The following is a 15,145-nucleotide window of genomic DNA, read 5'->3' as shown; positions in this document are numbered from 1 at the left end:
AGTGGCAGACAGCTCGGAGCGGGAGGGGGGCAGGAGACAGACAGACAGACATCGCCTCCCGGTGGGGAGGGGGGCAGGAGACAGACAGACAGACATCGCCTCCCGGTGGGGAGGGGGGCAGGAGACAGACAGACAGACAGACATCGCCTCCCGGTGGGGAGGGGGGCAGGAGACAGACAGACAGACAGGTCGCCTCCCGGTGGGGAGGGGGGCAGGAGACAGACAGACATCGCCTCCCGGTGGGGAGGGGGGCAGGAGACAGACAGACAGACAGACATCGCCTCCCGGTGGGGAGGGGGGCAGGAGACAGACAGACAGGTCGCCTCCCGGTGGGGAGGAGCTGCCTTCTTTTCTTTCTTTCTTTGGGGGGGGGGGGAATCTACCCAGCCCCGCGTGGCCTGCCTCCCGCCCGCCCCCGGAAGGGACCCTCCCACTGGCTGCGGCGAGGAACGCGGTCCCTGCCCGCCCAGCCCTGGCCCCGGGCGGGGAGGCTGGGCAGAGATTAAGGCGCTATAAGGAGCTTGTCGGCACGGAGGGAGGGGGCAGCGCAGCCGGCCGGCCCGCATGGCCCGGGACCATGAGCGCCGGTGACTTGCAGCCCAGCTCCCCCGCCAGCCCGCAGCCCCGCCGGGCCCGGGAGGCGCCCGAGATGGCCGTGTACTGCGGCGAGACCTTCAGCGTGTACCCGCCGCCCGGCGCCGCCTCGGGGCAGCGGCCGGCCGCCTACGCCCTGGGCGACTACGGGGCGCCGGCCAACGCCGGCTACCTGTGGGGCGTCAGCGGCCCGGCCCCGTACCTGCAGGGCGCCCCCGGGCCGGCCGCCCCCTTCCTGCCGCCCGCCTCCTACGGCTGCTCGCGGGGCGGCCAGCTGGGGGGCGCCCCCGCCGCGCCCGGCTCGCCCTCGCCCGCGGCGGCCGAGCTGAGCTGGCTGAGCCTGGCCGGGCAGGAGGAGCTGCTGCGCCTGGTGCGGCCGCCCTACTCCTACTCGGCGCTGATCGCCATGGCCATCCAGAGCGCGCCCGGCCGCAAGCTCACGCTGAGCCACATCTACCAGTACGTGGCCGAGAACTTCCCCTTCTACAAGCGCAGCAAGGCCGGCTGGCAGAACAGCATCCGCCACAACCTCAGCCTCAACGACTGCTTCCGCAAGGTGCCCCGCGACGAGGACGACCCGGGTGAGCGCCGGGGAGAGGGAGGTTGAGCGGACCTGGGCGGGGGTCGGAGGCACGGGGGTCCCCAGGGGGTGGGGGCGGGGGCGAGTGGGACCGGGGAGGGGGTGCCCGGGGGCTGGGATTAGAGGCACTAGGGCCCCAGGGGGCTGGAGAGGAGTGGGGCTGGGGTGGTGCCCGGGAGCAGAGGGATAGGGGTGCCCAGGAGGCTGGTGGCAGAAGGGGGTGTTGGATGGAGGGGTGCCCAGGAGGCAGGGGGTGTTGGATGGAGGGGTGCCTAGAAGCCCGGTGGCAGAGAGAGGTGTTGGATGGAGGGGTGCCCAGGAGGCAGAGGGGTGTTGGATGGGGGGGTGCCCACAAGCCCGGTGGCAGAGGGGGATGTTGGATGGAGGGGTGCCCAGGAGGCAAGGGGGTGTTGGATGGAAGGGTTCCCACAAGCCCGGTGGCAGAGGGGGATGTTGGATGGAGGGGTGCCCAGAAGCCCGGTGGCAGAGGGGGGTGTTGGATGGAGGGGTGCCCAGCAGGCAGGGGGGTGTTGGATGGAAGGGTTCCCACAAGCCCGGTGGCAGAGGGGGATGTTGGATGGAGGGGTGCCCAGAAGCCCGGTGGCAGAGAGGGGTGTTGGATGTGGGGGTGCCCACGCCCAGGAGGCAAGGGGGTGTTGGATGGAAGGGTTCCCACAAGCCCGGTGGCAGAGGGGGATGTTGGATGGAGGGGTGCCCAGCAGGCAGGGGGGTGTTGGATGGAAGGGTTCCCACAAGCCCGGTGGCAGAGGGGCATGTTGGATGGAGGGGTGCCGAGGAGGCAGGGGGGTGTTGGATGGAGGGGTGCCCAGAAGCCCAGTGGCAGAGGGGGGTGTTGGATGTGGGGGTGCCCACAAGCCCGGTGGCAGAGGGGGGGTGTTGGATGGAGGGGTGCCCAGGAGGCAGGGGGGTGTTGGATGGAGGGGTGCCCACAAGCCCGGTGGCAGAGGGATAGGGGATACCCAGGATTCTGGGGGCGGGGAGGTTAAACGGACCGAGGGGCTGGGGTGGGGAGAGGAACCCAGGGGGACCCGAGAGGAGCTCCATACAGGACAGGACCCGCCGCTGCCGTGCAAGCAGCTCTGCGGTCAGGCCCAGCCCGGCCAGCCCCGAGCGGAGAGGGGACCCGACCAAGAAGCAGCACCCGCCCCTTGCACGGCTCTGTACCGGGCCCCCGCCGGGACACCGGAGGGGTAGGGCAGGGAGCCGGTGGGACGCGGACGCCAGGAGCCCCTGCGCTGGAACACCCGCTAGGGGCCCCCGGCCGGCTCGGAGCTGGGGACCCCGGGAGCGGTGCGAGCCCCGCGCCGATCCCAGGGGAGCTTGGCCAGGGAGACGGGACCCCGGGATGTGGATCCCGGTCGGTCCCACTGAGCCAGCCTGGGCGGGGGAGCCGCGCGGGGCAAGGGGCGCCTGCACCCAGGGTACGGGCAGGGACCGGCAGGTGGGGCGGGCCGGGCAGAGCTCCATGCAGGCGGGGGGCTGCAGAGAGGGGGTGCGATGGACAGTGTAAGCCGGGGTGTCGGACGGCCCCCACCGCGGCTGCTCCGCCCAGCTGGGGACACTCTCTACTGTCACCTGGGCCGGAGGGGCACCGAGGGGCAGATCGTGTGATGGGGGCCGGGGGTGGGATATTGGCCCCAAAAGGGAGCAGCTGGATCCAGGGCCCCAGGTTCACTTCCTAGCAGGGCAGGGCCCTTCCGGGGATGGATGCCCATGATGAGGTGCCTGCCCTCTAGGGCAAGGGGTGGGGCTCTTAGCGCCGAGTCTATGTGTCCCAGCCCCAGGGTGTACCTCCAGTCTGCTCTCTGGGTGCGGGGGTATTTTAGAGATGCAGGGTCCCGCCTACCCTGCAGGATGGTGTGGCTCAGACATGTGCATTGGGTGCAGAGGCCCTTGTGTGTGGTGGGGTGGGGGTGGGGGAGGGTGCATTAGTGATATAGCCAGGTGGAGTGGGGGGTGCATGTCCTGCTCAGGGAAAGGGTTTAATGCCAGTGCAGATTCTGCACAAAGGCCCCCTTGGGGCAAAGGGATTCAGGACCTTCCCTGCACAGAAATCTGTGGCATGGTGTGTGCATGACTGTGCCCAGGCGGCAAGGGGGCCGCCGGGGGTGTGCTGTATTTATGTATATGCACCCCAATCCCCCTGGCACAGGTGCAGCCCTGAAAAGGATCCTGCCAGTAGACGCTCCCTCCCCCGTAATCTCTCCTGAACCACAACATGGGCGAGATGGCCCCACACATGCCCAGCATTGCTAATGTACCCCTCTATTTCATCCTACCCCAGCTGAGCTGTATCAGGATGAAAGAATAAGTGCAGGCATACACTGCAATGCAGGTCTTCCTGGGATTAGGGTGCCAACGGGTGAGTGTGGGTTACGCGTCCCTCTGTGCCTGATCCACAGAGGAGATGGGGCTGTTACAGCCCCAGCCAGCTTAAGATGAAGCAGTTTGTGCTTTTAGCGCTTGGGGTCCCCTGTTCAATCCGTGGTGCATTGGCCAAGATGGTGGCCATCACGCACACTTAAATGACAAGGGTGTAGTATGGGAAGCATTAGAAGTTCTGTCTGCAGGGCCCTTTTACTCCATTTGGGGAGGGGTTGTAGGCTCCAAGGGGCGGTTCTGATCCTGCTAAGTGGCTGCAAGATTGATTCCGGGTGCGTGGTCTGTCGGGCAGATTCTGAATTCCTGTACCTAAGTCAGTTAAATTGTACCAGTGCGAGAGGAGAATCCGCTCTGGTCAGCAAGTCTGGAGTGGGTGTTTGGGGGGTGCAGATTGTGCAAATGTGGGGGGAGACAGGGGTAGAAGGAGGGTGCAGATCCTGCTCAGAGGGTGCAGGGCATCTGTTGGAGGAGTTCCCTGTCTTGACTCTTTCTCTGTCTCCTTCAGGGAAGGGGAACTACTGGACCTTAGACCCAAACTGTGAGAAGATGTTTGACAATGGGAATTTCCGGCGCAAGCGTAAGCGCCGCTCCGAGCCTAACACCCCCACCGTGGTGTCCTCCGGGGGGGTGCTGAAGGCTGAGGAAGGGCGTCCCATCCCTGCGGCTGCAGGCAAGCCCTGTGGAAACAGCCCCTCCCCCGAGCTGGAACTATCACCTGCCAGGGACCATCCGAAAAGCTCCTCTTCTCCAGGCATCATCTCAGCCACCCCTGGCTGCCTGAGCACCTTCTTCAGTGGCATGAGCTCACTGAGCAGTGGAGGGAGCCGGCTGGCGCACCATCGGAACTTCCCCGCTGGGCAGATGAGCGGTGGCACCTTCCCTGCCTCCTCCAGCGGCTCCTCCCAGGACGTGCTCCCACCAGACCAGCTGCAGCGAGTTCCGGGGCCCACTGCTGCGTATTACAGCTCCTTCCACCCCAGCAGCAGCAGCAGCCAGGGCGCCCAGTACAACCATTACTACAACTTCACAGTCAACAGCCTCATCTACGCCCGGGATGGCACTGAGGTGTAGGGCATGGAATGCAACTCAAAGGAACCAGACAGGGAGCAAGAAGGAAGACCATTTCATTCAGCAAGAAGGAAGAGCACATGCTTTTGCAAACTGCATCTGAAGCAGGACACTTGCAGTATGTTTTATGTTTTCCCAGGAAGAAAAACTTACAATCTATTAAATATATGCGTACACACACAATGTGGAGTATTTCTCCTACTCATCCCTGCAAAATCACTGATCCACACAGGATGCCTGTTTGCCACTAAATGCTGCAAATGCGAACCAGAACTGGATTAGTGACTTCAGAGGTTTTTTATCTTGAATGTAGAGTTAAAAAAATAACTGCAAAGAGAAATCAGCAAGGACCAAATATAGACATATAGCAGGGGAGTATTGACTGTTGGTCATTTATTTGTGAACCTCTGTTTACAAGTGCTTTGGTCTTGGAAGAGAAAAAAAATGAAGAGATTTCTAATGAAGTGCCTTGTAAAAATCCCTGTGTCAGTGATTGCCTGTTTAGGTAATTGTTTTAGGCCTCGATCCTGCCGTGTACAATGCCCGGGCAGATTCTGTGCCCACACAGAACCCCTTTAGATACAGAGCAGCTCCATGCAGGTTCATCAGTCTGCCTGTGCTTTGTATATTGACGAATCAGGGCTTTATTTTATAAAATAATCGTTTTACTTAAGCTTAGTACCAAAGACACACAATCTAGCCATCCAGCTTTTAGCAAGAGAATAAACACAGTGAATATTTTTATACATATTTGTATGTAATGTACTACTCTGTAAATACATTTCTGTGGGATTTTATATTTGTAAATTATGCTCTGGAGTTGTACTTATTTATAATGTGTTTGAAATTTGGGGAAGTTTATTTTGCCCATCCTTTCCCCCACCCCCATTCCCTTCCCTTTTTTTTTTTTTTTAAATTGTAGTGTATGAATGAAACTTTTCAAACTGAACAACATTTTGGGGAATAAAATATTTACAGTTAGATTTTTGCTTGTTTGCTCATCAACAGATTTTATTTTATTTTACTTTTTTAAATGGTTAGGGACACTGGTTGGGACAAAAGATACAGGGACTCATTAACACTTTACTCTGTGCCAAGAAAACAATGTTGCTTTCAGCCCAAAGGAGAAGTGTGTGGTTTGATTTACAACCTCCTGATGGGTAATTGTGAAAGGTGGACTGAAGCTTTTGCTGGTTTTAGACAGTAAATTGCTCATTTTCAGCTTAGGTTGGTTAATATATAGTAATTGCTTGCAAAGTTAATTGGAGCAGGGCTGACCCATGTCGAGCTGTTGTTTACAATGCAGCGGAAGTAGGATCAAGCCCATGCAGCCAAATTCAGACCCTGGAGTAACTGGAGTCAAAGGAGTTACACCCATTTAAGGTTCTTCAGCAGAGTAATCCAGTGGAGGTCAGTGGGCCAAAATGTGCTCTTATACATTGGTTTAAATCTGGAGAAACCCCATTAACTTCAGTGAAGTTTCTTCTGATTTACAGTTATGAAAGAATCAGTCCCATAGTACATAAAATGATGTAAAAAATCCTCACATTTCTGAGGTTTACATCAGTTGTTGGCAGGGATTTGATGTAATCAGCCAGCTGGTATAAATGCTTTTTAAAGGCATGTAACATATACAGTAAAAACAAAAGAAAAGCACAAAACTGAAATGGTAGTACAATTGCAGTACTGTATTTAACAACAGATCGCATGCATCCAACTTATTAGAATGCCACACAAGCAGGAAACATTTGTCTCTCTAAAACTCAAAACAATATTTCATCCAATGCAATCCAGCACCTATAGGGACAACCTTGCACAGTGATAACCATACACTGTACCAATGCAAGACCGATCTAGAGCCTGATACTACTCCCCTCACTTAGGGCCTGATCCAAAATGCATTGAAGCCATGGAAAAACTGTTGACTTCAATAGGCATTGGATCAGGCTCATAGGCATAGCTCAGGAATACTGTGTCTGCATAAGCCTTTTTCCTCCAAAGTCTCTCACCCCTGCTAACAGTGGTTCAGCTCCATTTGTGGAAGCTGGGGGTGGAGAACTGGTGTAGATGGCTCCATGTGGCTGTCGACATTTTAACCCTCATGCTCAGAGCAGATCCACACAAGATGGTGCTTAAAATGCAATCAGTCCCCTGAAGGTGCGGGCTCAGGAGGCCTGGCTTGGTCCTAGTTTGTGAAATGCTGAACACCCTCATCTGTCACTGAGGGCTCAGTGGCTTCCAAGGGACAGAATCTGTGGGAGACAGTGAGAATTTAGGGTCTGCTGTCAGCAGGGCATAGAAGGGGGTGCTGGCTTTGGTGTTTCCTGCTTAATGCTTCTTCCTCCCCAAGAAAGAGACATCAGGATTCACCCTCAACAATCTCAGCTACCCGATAGAGGCATGTGAGTTTCACAAGCGGTATCTTTCAACATTTGTTTCTAAATATCCCGAGTGAATGTGGAGCCTGTATTTTTAAAAAATGCATGAAGAGAAGAAAAACGTGATCAAATGATCAAAAAGTGCAAGCGCATTTCTTTGGCAAACATATGGGCCTTCAGAAAGGCCCACCCATCATTTGCTACATGCAGCGTAGTTGTAGCTGTGTTGATCCCAGTAAATTAGGGAGACAAGGTGGGTGAGGTGATATCTTTTATTGGACCAACTTCTGTTGGTAAGAGAGACCAGCTTTGGGAGCATATAGCTTCTAAGGACTGGGAAAGGTACTCCCAGCATTACAGCTAAAATGCAAGGTTGCTCTGTGTAGCTGGAAAGCTGGTCTTTCTCATCAACAGAAATTGATCCAATAAAAGATATTATGTCACCCACCTTGTCTCCCTAACAGGCCTGTGCTCACAGTTCTGATTAATTCTCATCAGATATCCCCCAGAGAAGAGGCCATGGGCCTGACTTACCAGAGGGAATGAATCAGACTCTTTGTACAAGAATAAGCTGATCCCATAGGCTTGATTCTGATTTCACACCAGTTTAACTCCACTGACTTCAGTTGAGTTATTTGAAATTTGCACTGCTGTCACTTGGAGCGTAATCAGGCATTTTTGTGTAGGGAATCTTTGTTTTCATTTGGTAGAGGGCCACAATGAAAGAAAGATTCCTCTGTGTTTGGAAAAATCGCCTTTTCTTGAGTAGTTTGAGAATCTCAGAAGGAGCAAGCTTCCAGAACTCACTTAATTCTTTATTTTATTATTATTGGGGGATGGGTGAGGGGAATGAAGGAAAGTCATCAAATTACTGTATTAGTGGTTGCATCATCAGGACCAGGGACTTCACTGAAATTCCTTTGTTTCATCAACTTGTGGAGTTAAATTTAAATAAGGCTCATTCTTGTGAGTCAGGGCTGTAGGACTGGGTCCACAATGTAGAGCTTTATTAAGATCCTGATCCTGCAGTCTTTACTCAGTGAAACTCCCAGTGGCACCTCTGAAACATGAATGCACCCCGTTAGTACGGGCCTGACCTTGCAATGTGCCAAAGGCCCCAGTGAAGTCAGCGAGGTATGACTGTGACCCAAACCTTGCTGGGTCAGGGCATATAGTTACATTGCTCATCTCTGCAACCCTTACAAGTCAATGGAACAATTCTCATGAGCAAGGGTTTCAGGATTGGGTTGTTAATAGGCTCAAATATTCTACCCACATTTACAGTTTTTCTCCTCTTGGTGTTAAGGTTAAATCCTGCTCCCCTCCTGCGGGGTGGATGGAAGCCCTTGCCTGAGGTAGGTAAGCACAGGCTTTGCCCCCAGCCTGAGTATGTGAATATAAATGCTTGGGTGTTCGTGATAACCTGCCAAGGGGCCCCTTGATACTAGCATTCCAACTAATAGACACCTCGTCTGTGCTGAGGGGAGTTGAGTGAATGAGTCTTAATGGCAGCCTTGAGCTTTTCCTTTTGTTATTAAAAATGACTCCTCATTTAAAACCATTTAGCAACACCCAAGTCATGGGAGAATGAGGGCGGCAGGATTGGGCTTAATGAAAGACACTCAAAAAAACAACAGTGCTATTGTCATGGGCTGCCTTCATTTAAAATGAGCTCCCCAGGAGCAAGGGGGAAAAGGACAACAGGGACAAAAGACAATGAGTCCCACCCCTGAATCCCTCTGCCTTTCCTGAAGCCCCAAGAAGCCAGCAAGGCCTGTCTTTTTGGCCTGTGTTTGTACAATACCTAGCGCAGTGGGGTTCTGGTCCGTGACTGGGGCTTCGGCACTACGATAATACAAATAATAGATAATAATACTAACCCAATGTGACCAGCAGCTCAGCACAACAGTAGTCCTGCTCCCAGTCTGGGTATGTCTACATTGGAGTTTAGATGCGCATTCTGAGGCCAGATCCTGAGCCTACTGAAGTCAATGGGAAAGGCCCAAACTGACTTCTGTTGGAGCAGAATCAAGGCCCTGGACTCCACTCCTCTCCACCAAAGCCAGGCAAAGCCCCTGAAGTCAGTTGTTACTTCACTGAGCTAGCTAGTAATTTATTTTTATTTCTGAACTTTCTGGAAGTTGGGGTGAAGTGGAAGCCACAAAAACTCTTGCATTTGCAGACTCAGCTAAATAGTACATCTGATATTTGTGCTACTAATTGATTGTTTCTTTTATGGTAGCTACACCAGGGCTCCATTTTGCCTGGCACTATATGCATGTATAATAAATAAATATACTTCCTGCCCTAAGGAGCTTACAGTCTAAACACATGGCAAGAGGCAATGTTGGGTGCTGTAGTGTAGATGGCCATAAAAATGCTGGCAGCCCCCATCTGCAGGTCCGTTCTGAGCCTCCCACTGTTTCTAGCATGGATGAAGGGAAACCAACATGAGCAAATCTTTAGAAAATGTCCCTAGTGGGGATAAGGCCTGAATATCTATCATATATGTTATCTCACACTGCCTTAAATCAGGGGGATTTATTATGCGCCAGTGGACGAGAAGCTGGATAGGAGTCAACAGTGTGCCCTTGTTGCCAAGAAAGCTAACAGCATTTTGGGCTGTATAAGTAGAAGCATTGCCAGCAGATCGAGGGACATGATCATTCCCCTCTATTCGGCATTGGTGAGGCCTCATCTGGAGTACTGTGTCCAGTTTTGGGCCCCACACTACAAGACGGATGTGGAAAAATTGGAAAGAGTCCAGCGGAGGGCACCAAAAATGATTAGGGGGCTGGAACACATGATTTATGAGGAGAGGCTGAGGGAAATGGGATTATTTACTCTGCAGAAGACAAGAATGGGGGGAGATTTGATAGCAGCCTTCAACTACCTGAAAGGGGGTTCCAAAGACGATGGATTTAGACCGTTCTCAGTGGTAGCAGATGACAGAACAAGGAGTAATGGTCTCAAGTTGCAGTGGGGGAGGCTTAGGCTCGATATTAGGAAAAACTTTTTCACTAGGAGGGTGGTAAAGCACTGAAATGGGTTACCTAGGGAGGTGGTGGAATCTCCTTCTTTAGAGGTTTTTAAGGCCTGGCTTGACAAAGCCCTGACTGGGATGGTTTAGTTGGGGATTGGTCCTGCTTTGAGCAGGGGGTTGGACTAGATGACCTCCTGAGGTCCCTTCCAACCCTGATATTCTATTATTCTAGGGGCTGGATCCTCCTTGATTTATTCACGTGATTAATCAGGCCCCATTGGGCCTGATTCTGATGTCAGAGTAGTTTAAAAGTGGTGTAATTTCATTCAGTGGATTTAAACCAATCTGCAAGATCAGATTCAGGTCCATTCACTACAACTGGTGACTTATGGTGATGAGCCAACTGAAAATATAGTACCTAGCCTGGTAGATAGAGAGTGGGGCTGGTTGGGAAATGATTTTCTTCCTACCTGAAAAGTTTTGACAAAAATGAATTTTGTTTTTATCCAAAAAGCCCCCTAAGCTTTCATCAAAAAACAAAATCTCTTAACACTGAATGGTTTTCAGGTTTTGGCAACCCTATTTTTGTTTCAGTTTTCAGCCAATCAAAACAAAAATCATTGGGTTTTCAGGTTGTGGGTTTTTTCTTCCAGAAATTCCATTTAGTTGAAAAAACATTTTTTGTGTGTGTGGGGAGGGGGAATGATTGAAAAAAAATTTTTTTGACCAAATCTAATAGATTGACGCTCTAATTAATTGGAATCATAAACGAAATATGATTTGCCTCTGCAGGAATAACATGATTGTAATGTAAAACATCAAAGGTATTCGTTCATTTTATACTTGCACTATCTCTTAATCATGTCAAATAATCTTGCCACTTCATCACACAATACTAGGTATGATAAAAGTGCATGTGAGCTTCATATACTGCTGAGTAGACTATTAGAAGATCTATCCTAAAGGATCTTCATTTAGGGCCTGATCCCAGCACAATGGAGTTAATGGAAAGACTGCCATTAGCTCCAGTGGGCTTATCAGGCCGATAGTCAGCTTGTCTATAGCATATTTCGGATGGTCTAATCTAGTGCCCCAGAGAGAGCTGAAAGAAGTAAAATAATGACACATTTGTAAGCTGCATGTCATGGGCCCGATCCTGGCAAAACTGCCATTGGCTGCTGTGTATAAGGAGAAGCAGGCCCCATGTGATCATTTTCCTCTTTCCTGCAGTCCATTGTGTCAGGATTTATTGACAAAGCAAATATCTCACCATGTAGCCAATCTATGGTAGCAAATAACAATGACAGACCAGCTCCGGATTGATGGTTAACCTGCCCTTAGCCCCCTTGGGCACCACTGATTTTATGTCTAATGAAAGGAAATAGTGGAAATGTTCTGTCTTTCTCCAAATCCGCTTGGATGGTGGCAGAGATCAAGCTTTGCCCTGTTACTTTGGCACTACTGCACTTTATATTGACTTGACTGCTGCATTTACAAGCAGTAAGGTACCATCACAAAAGGCTCTTTAAAACATATAAGTTTAGATCCTCAGCTAGTACAGATGCAGCTGACTCACAATTGAACCTGATTCTGACCTCACTTATCCCTGCTTTGCAGTGGGGTATGATTAAGGCTACATTTAGTCATGGCTATTTTTAGTAAAAGTCATGGACAGGTCATGAGCAGGAAACAAAAATTCACAGCCCGAGACCTGCCCATAACTTGTACTATATACCCCTGACTAAATCTTGGGTGCCGTGGGGGGGAGGCGGCCTGGGGCACTGCAGGTGCTCTGGAGATACTGGGGGGCGCTGTGGGTGCTGGGGGGTCAGCACGCAGCCCAGGGGTGCTGTGGGTGCTCGGGGATGGGGGGGGGCAGTAGCTCGTGCCCCCGGGACTCCTGCCAGTACCTGGGAGGAGGGGGGCCCGGAAGGCAGCCTGGGATCTCCGCCGGTGCTTGGGGAACAGCGGTGGCCGGGACCCCCGCTGCTGCTGCTGCTGGGTGGCGCGGCGGCCCAAGACCCATGCTGCTGCTGCTGGGACAGCCCGAGACTACCCCAGCAGCAGCTGGTGCGGCTGGCCCAGGGGCTGCTGGAGCTGCTCAGGCAGCCCTGGAGCCAGCCGCACCAGCCGCTGAAGAAGTCATAGAATCATAGAATATCAGGGTTGGAAGAGACCTCAGGAGGTCATCTAGTCCAACCCCCTGCTCAAAGCAGGACCAACCCCATCTAAATCATCCCAGCCAGGGCTTTGTCAAACCTGACCTGAAAAATCTCTAAGGATGGAGATTCCACCACCTCCCTAGGTAACGCATTCCAGTGCTTCACCACCCTCCTAGTGAAATAGTTTTTCCTAATATCCAACCTAGACCTCCCTGACTGCAACTTGAGATCATTGCTCCATGTTCGGTCATCTGCCACCACTGCAAACAGCCTAGCTCCATTCTCTTTGGAACCTCCTTCAAGAAGTTGAAGGCTGTTATCAAATCCTGCCCTCACTCTTCTCTTCTGCAGACTAAGCAAGCCCAGTTCCCTCAGCCTCTCCTGGTAAGTCATATGCCCCAGCCCCCTAATAATTTTCATTGCCCTCTGCTGGACTCTCTCCAATTTGTCCACATCCTTTCTGTAGTGGGGGGCCCAAAACTGGATTCAGTACTCAAGATGTGGCCTCACCAGTACCGAATAGAGGGGAATAATCACTTCCCTCAATCTGCTGGCAATGCTCCTACTAATGCAATTAGTCCCAATATGCTGTTAGCCTTCTTGGCAACAAGGGCACACTGTTGACTCAAATCCAGCTTCTCGTCCACTGTAATCCCCAGATCCTTTTCTGCAGAACTGCCGCTTAGCCAGTCGGTCCCCAGCCTGTAGTGGCACATGGGATTCTTTCGTCCTAAGTTCAAGACTCTGCACTTGTCCTTGTTGACCCTCATCAGATTTCTTTTGGCCCAATCCTCCAATTTGTCTAGGTCACTCTGGACCCTATCCCTACATTCTAGTGTATCTACCTCTCCCCGCAGCTTAGTGTCACCTGCGAACTTGCTGAGGCTGCAATCCATCCCATCCTCCAGATCATTAATGAAGATGTTGAACAAAACTGGCCCTAGGACTGACCCTCGGGACACTCCGCTTGATACCGGCTGCCAACTAGACATGGAGCCATTGATCACTACCCGTTGAGCCTGACAATCTAGCCAGCTTTCTATCCACCTGATAGTCCATTCATCCAGCCCATACTTTTTAAACCTGTGACTTCCGTGATCTCCGTGACAGACTCGCACCCTTAGGTATGATTTCACTGCCTGCAGTGGAGTCACTCCTGATTAACACCCATTATTCAAAGTGGGCCAGATACTACTCTCATTTGCATCTCTGTAAATCTGGAATAACTCCACTAACTTCAGTGTAGTTGCTCTGAATTTATACTAGTGTCATTGAAAGCAGAATTTTGGCTCATTTTGATTCTGGTCCTGCAAAATGCTGAGCATCCTTCAGTCCCATTGATTTAAATAGGCATTGAGGATGCTCATCACCTTGCAGGCTCTGGCCCTATTATTGAAGACATGGAGCCTGGGGGCCACAAGGAATGTGGGGGCATGCCTATAATATGTGCACATCCCTGTCTGTAAAATGGGGATACTTATTCCTCTAAGGGTGGGGTATTGTGTGGAGTAATTCATGGACTCAGATCTGCATCCCTTATCTTCCACCGTCTTCCATTGACTCTGGAAGGACTTTTGAATATGCAAGAAATGCAGGAATCAGATTAGGGTTTGACAAATGCATTGCATACATGCTAAATATAATTATGATAATTTTAGGATATACCTGAACCTCCCCCTGCCTGGGAAGCATCTTGATTTCTCATCATACGATTGAAGGGTTTGAATCTACTTAGCTCTTTAACTGGTCCATTCAGCGTAATGTCTAAGCACATCCCAATATCTCAAAATATAATCCATCTGTCTCTCTTCCTTCTTAGCCTTTGGGAGACATGGCTTGGTTAGTGGTGTGTGTGTACTTGAGGGAAAGTTAAGTTGAAGAGATAAGGTTTGAATGCAGTGGTGGTCATCCTTATCTCCTCTGGTTCTTTCTGCTGCAGCCATAAACATCCCCCACATTAGTCAATAGTTTCATTGTGCTGGTGGAATGTAGCTGTCATGAGAGGTCATGGTCATGGAGGGGGAGATGATCTCCTAAGTAACTACAGTCAACTCCATGGAGGGTTTTGAATACCAGGACAGAGACTTAGATTTGGACCAGCAGAGAGAGCGTGGCACTAGGGTGCTGTGTTCATGATGACCTGTGTTGTTAAGCAGACAGACTGCTGTGTTTGTACCAGCTGTAGCTCTTTCTGCATGTGTGCTATTATTCCTAAACAAATAGAGTTGCAGTAACCAAAGCAGGAGGTTGGGAATGTGTAGATCACTGTGGTAAGGTCTGTATCCCATAGGATGGGGCTCAGTCTTCTAGCCAGTCATAGATGGAACTGGGCATTTTTACCATTCTGACTGTTGGGCATCCACTAGCATTGAAGAGTCCAGAAAACCGGAATGCTACAGACTGACTTAATCTGTAAGCAGACACTCTGGACAACGGGAGATGTCACAGAGCAGACAAGTTCTCCAACACTTCCTGCCAGCATCCCCCCAGTCTTGCCTGGGTTCCTCTTTATCCAGCTGCTCTTCATTTTGACTAGGCCTTGAGAGCAGGGGCATTGGAACGATTTGTATCATGGGGGTGCTGAGAGCCATTGAACAAAACGGTAAACCCTGAGTATGATGGAAACCATATAAACCATGCACCGCCAGCACCCCTAGTTCCAGCAGCCCTGCTTGAGAGAGACGGTGTGGTTTATCTTTGATTCAAAGGAGATAAAGAGCTGGGTGTTTTCTGCGTCCTGCTGGCTCCTTAGCTTGTTTTTCTTTGTTTGCTTCTCAGCCCGCGTGCTCAAAGGGAGGTTGGGCGTTGGGCAGTTAGAGCTGAGCAATGGTTTCTTTAATACGAGTCAGAGAGCTGCACATTTTAGGGCAGGTGCTAGATTCCCCTCTTCAAAGGAAGTGTTGACAGTACCTGTTAGCAGGGTTCCCAGGTGGTGTTACCTGTTTGCTCTTCCCACCTGAGGAGGGCAGGGGTCAGA

The 15,145-nt window shown here is 51.5% G+C and overlaps 1 protein-coding gene across 1 annotated transcript; it reads left to right on the top strand.

Moving 5' to 3' along the window:
- Window positions 1-577: 577 nt before the first annotated feature.
- Window positions 578-5,419, top strand: FOXI3 (forkhead box I3). Its single transcript, XM_074950175.1, has 2 exons — window positions 578-1,175; window positions 4,083-5,419. The coding sequence occupies exons 1-2, from the start codon at window positions 578-580 to the stop codon at window positions 4,646-4,648; spliced, it is 1,164 nt and encodes a 387-aa protein (XP_074806276.1). The 3' UTR covers window positions 4,649-5,419.
- The last annotated feature ends 9,726 nt before the right edge of the window (window positions 5,420-15,145 follow it).

This window comes from Natator depressus, chromosome 4, assembly GCF_965152275.1.
Source record: "Natator depressus isolate rNatDep1 chromosome 4, rNatDep2.hap1, whole genome shotgun sequence".
Classification (NCBI taxonomy): Eukaryota; Metazoa; Chordata; order Testudines; family Cheloniidae; genus Natator; species Natator depressus.
This window is presented reverse-complemented; position numbering and strand designations above follow the sequence as displayed.

Bases quoted from the DNA above. Each gene is read 5' to 3' on its own strand.
- FOXI3 (XM_074950175.1), top strand. From the start codon at position 578: ATGAGCGCCGGTGACTTGCAGCCCAGCTCCCCCGCCAGCCCGCAGCCC. The intron at 1,176-4,082 runs GTGAGCGCCGGG...TGTCTCCTTCAG, and splicing joins CCGCGACGAGGACGACCCGG to GGAAGGGGAACTACTGGACC.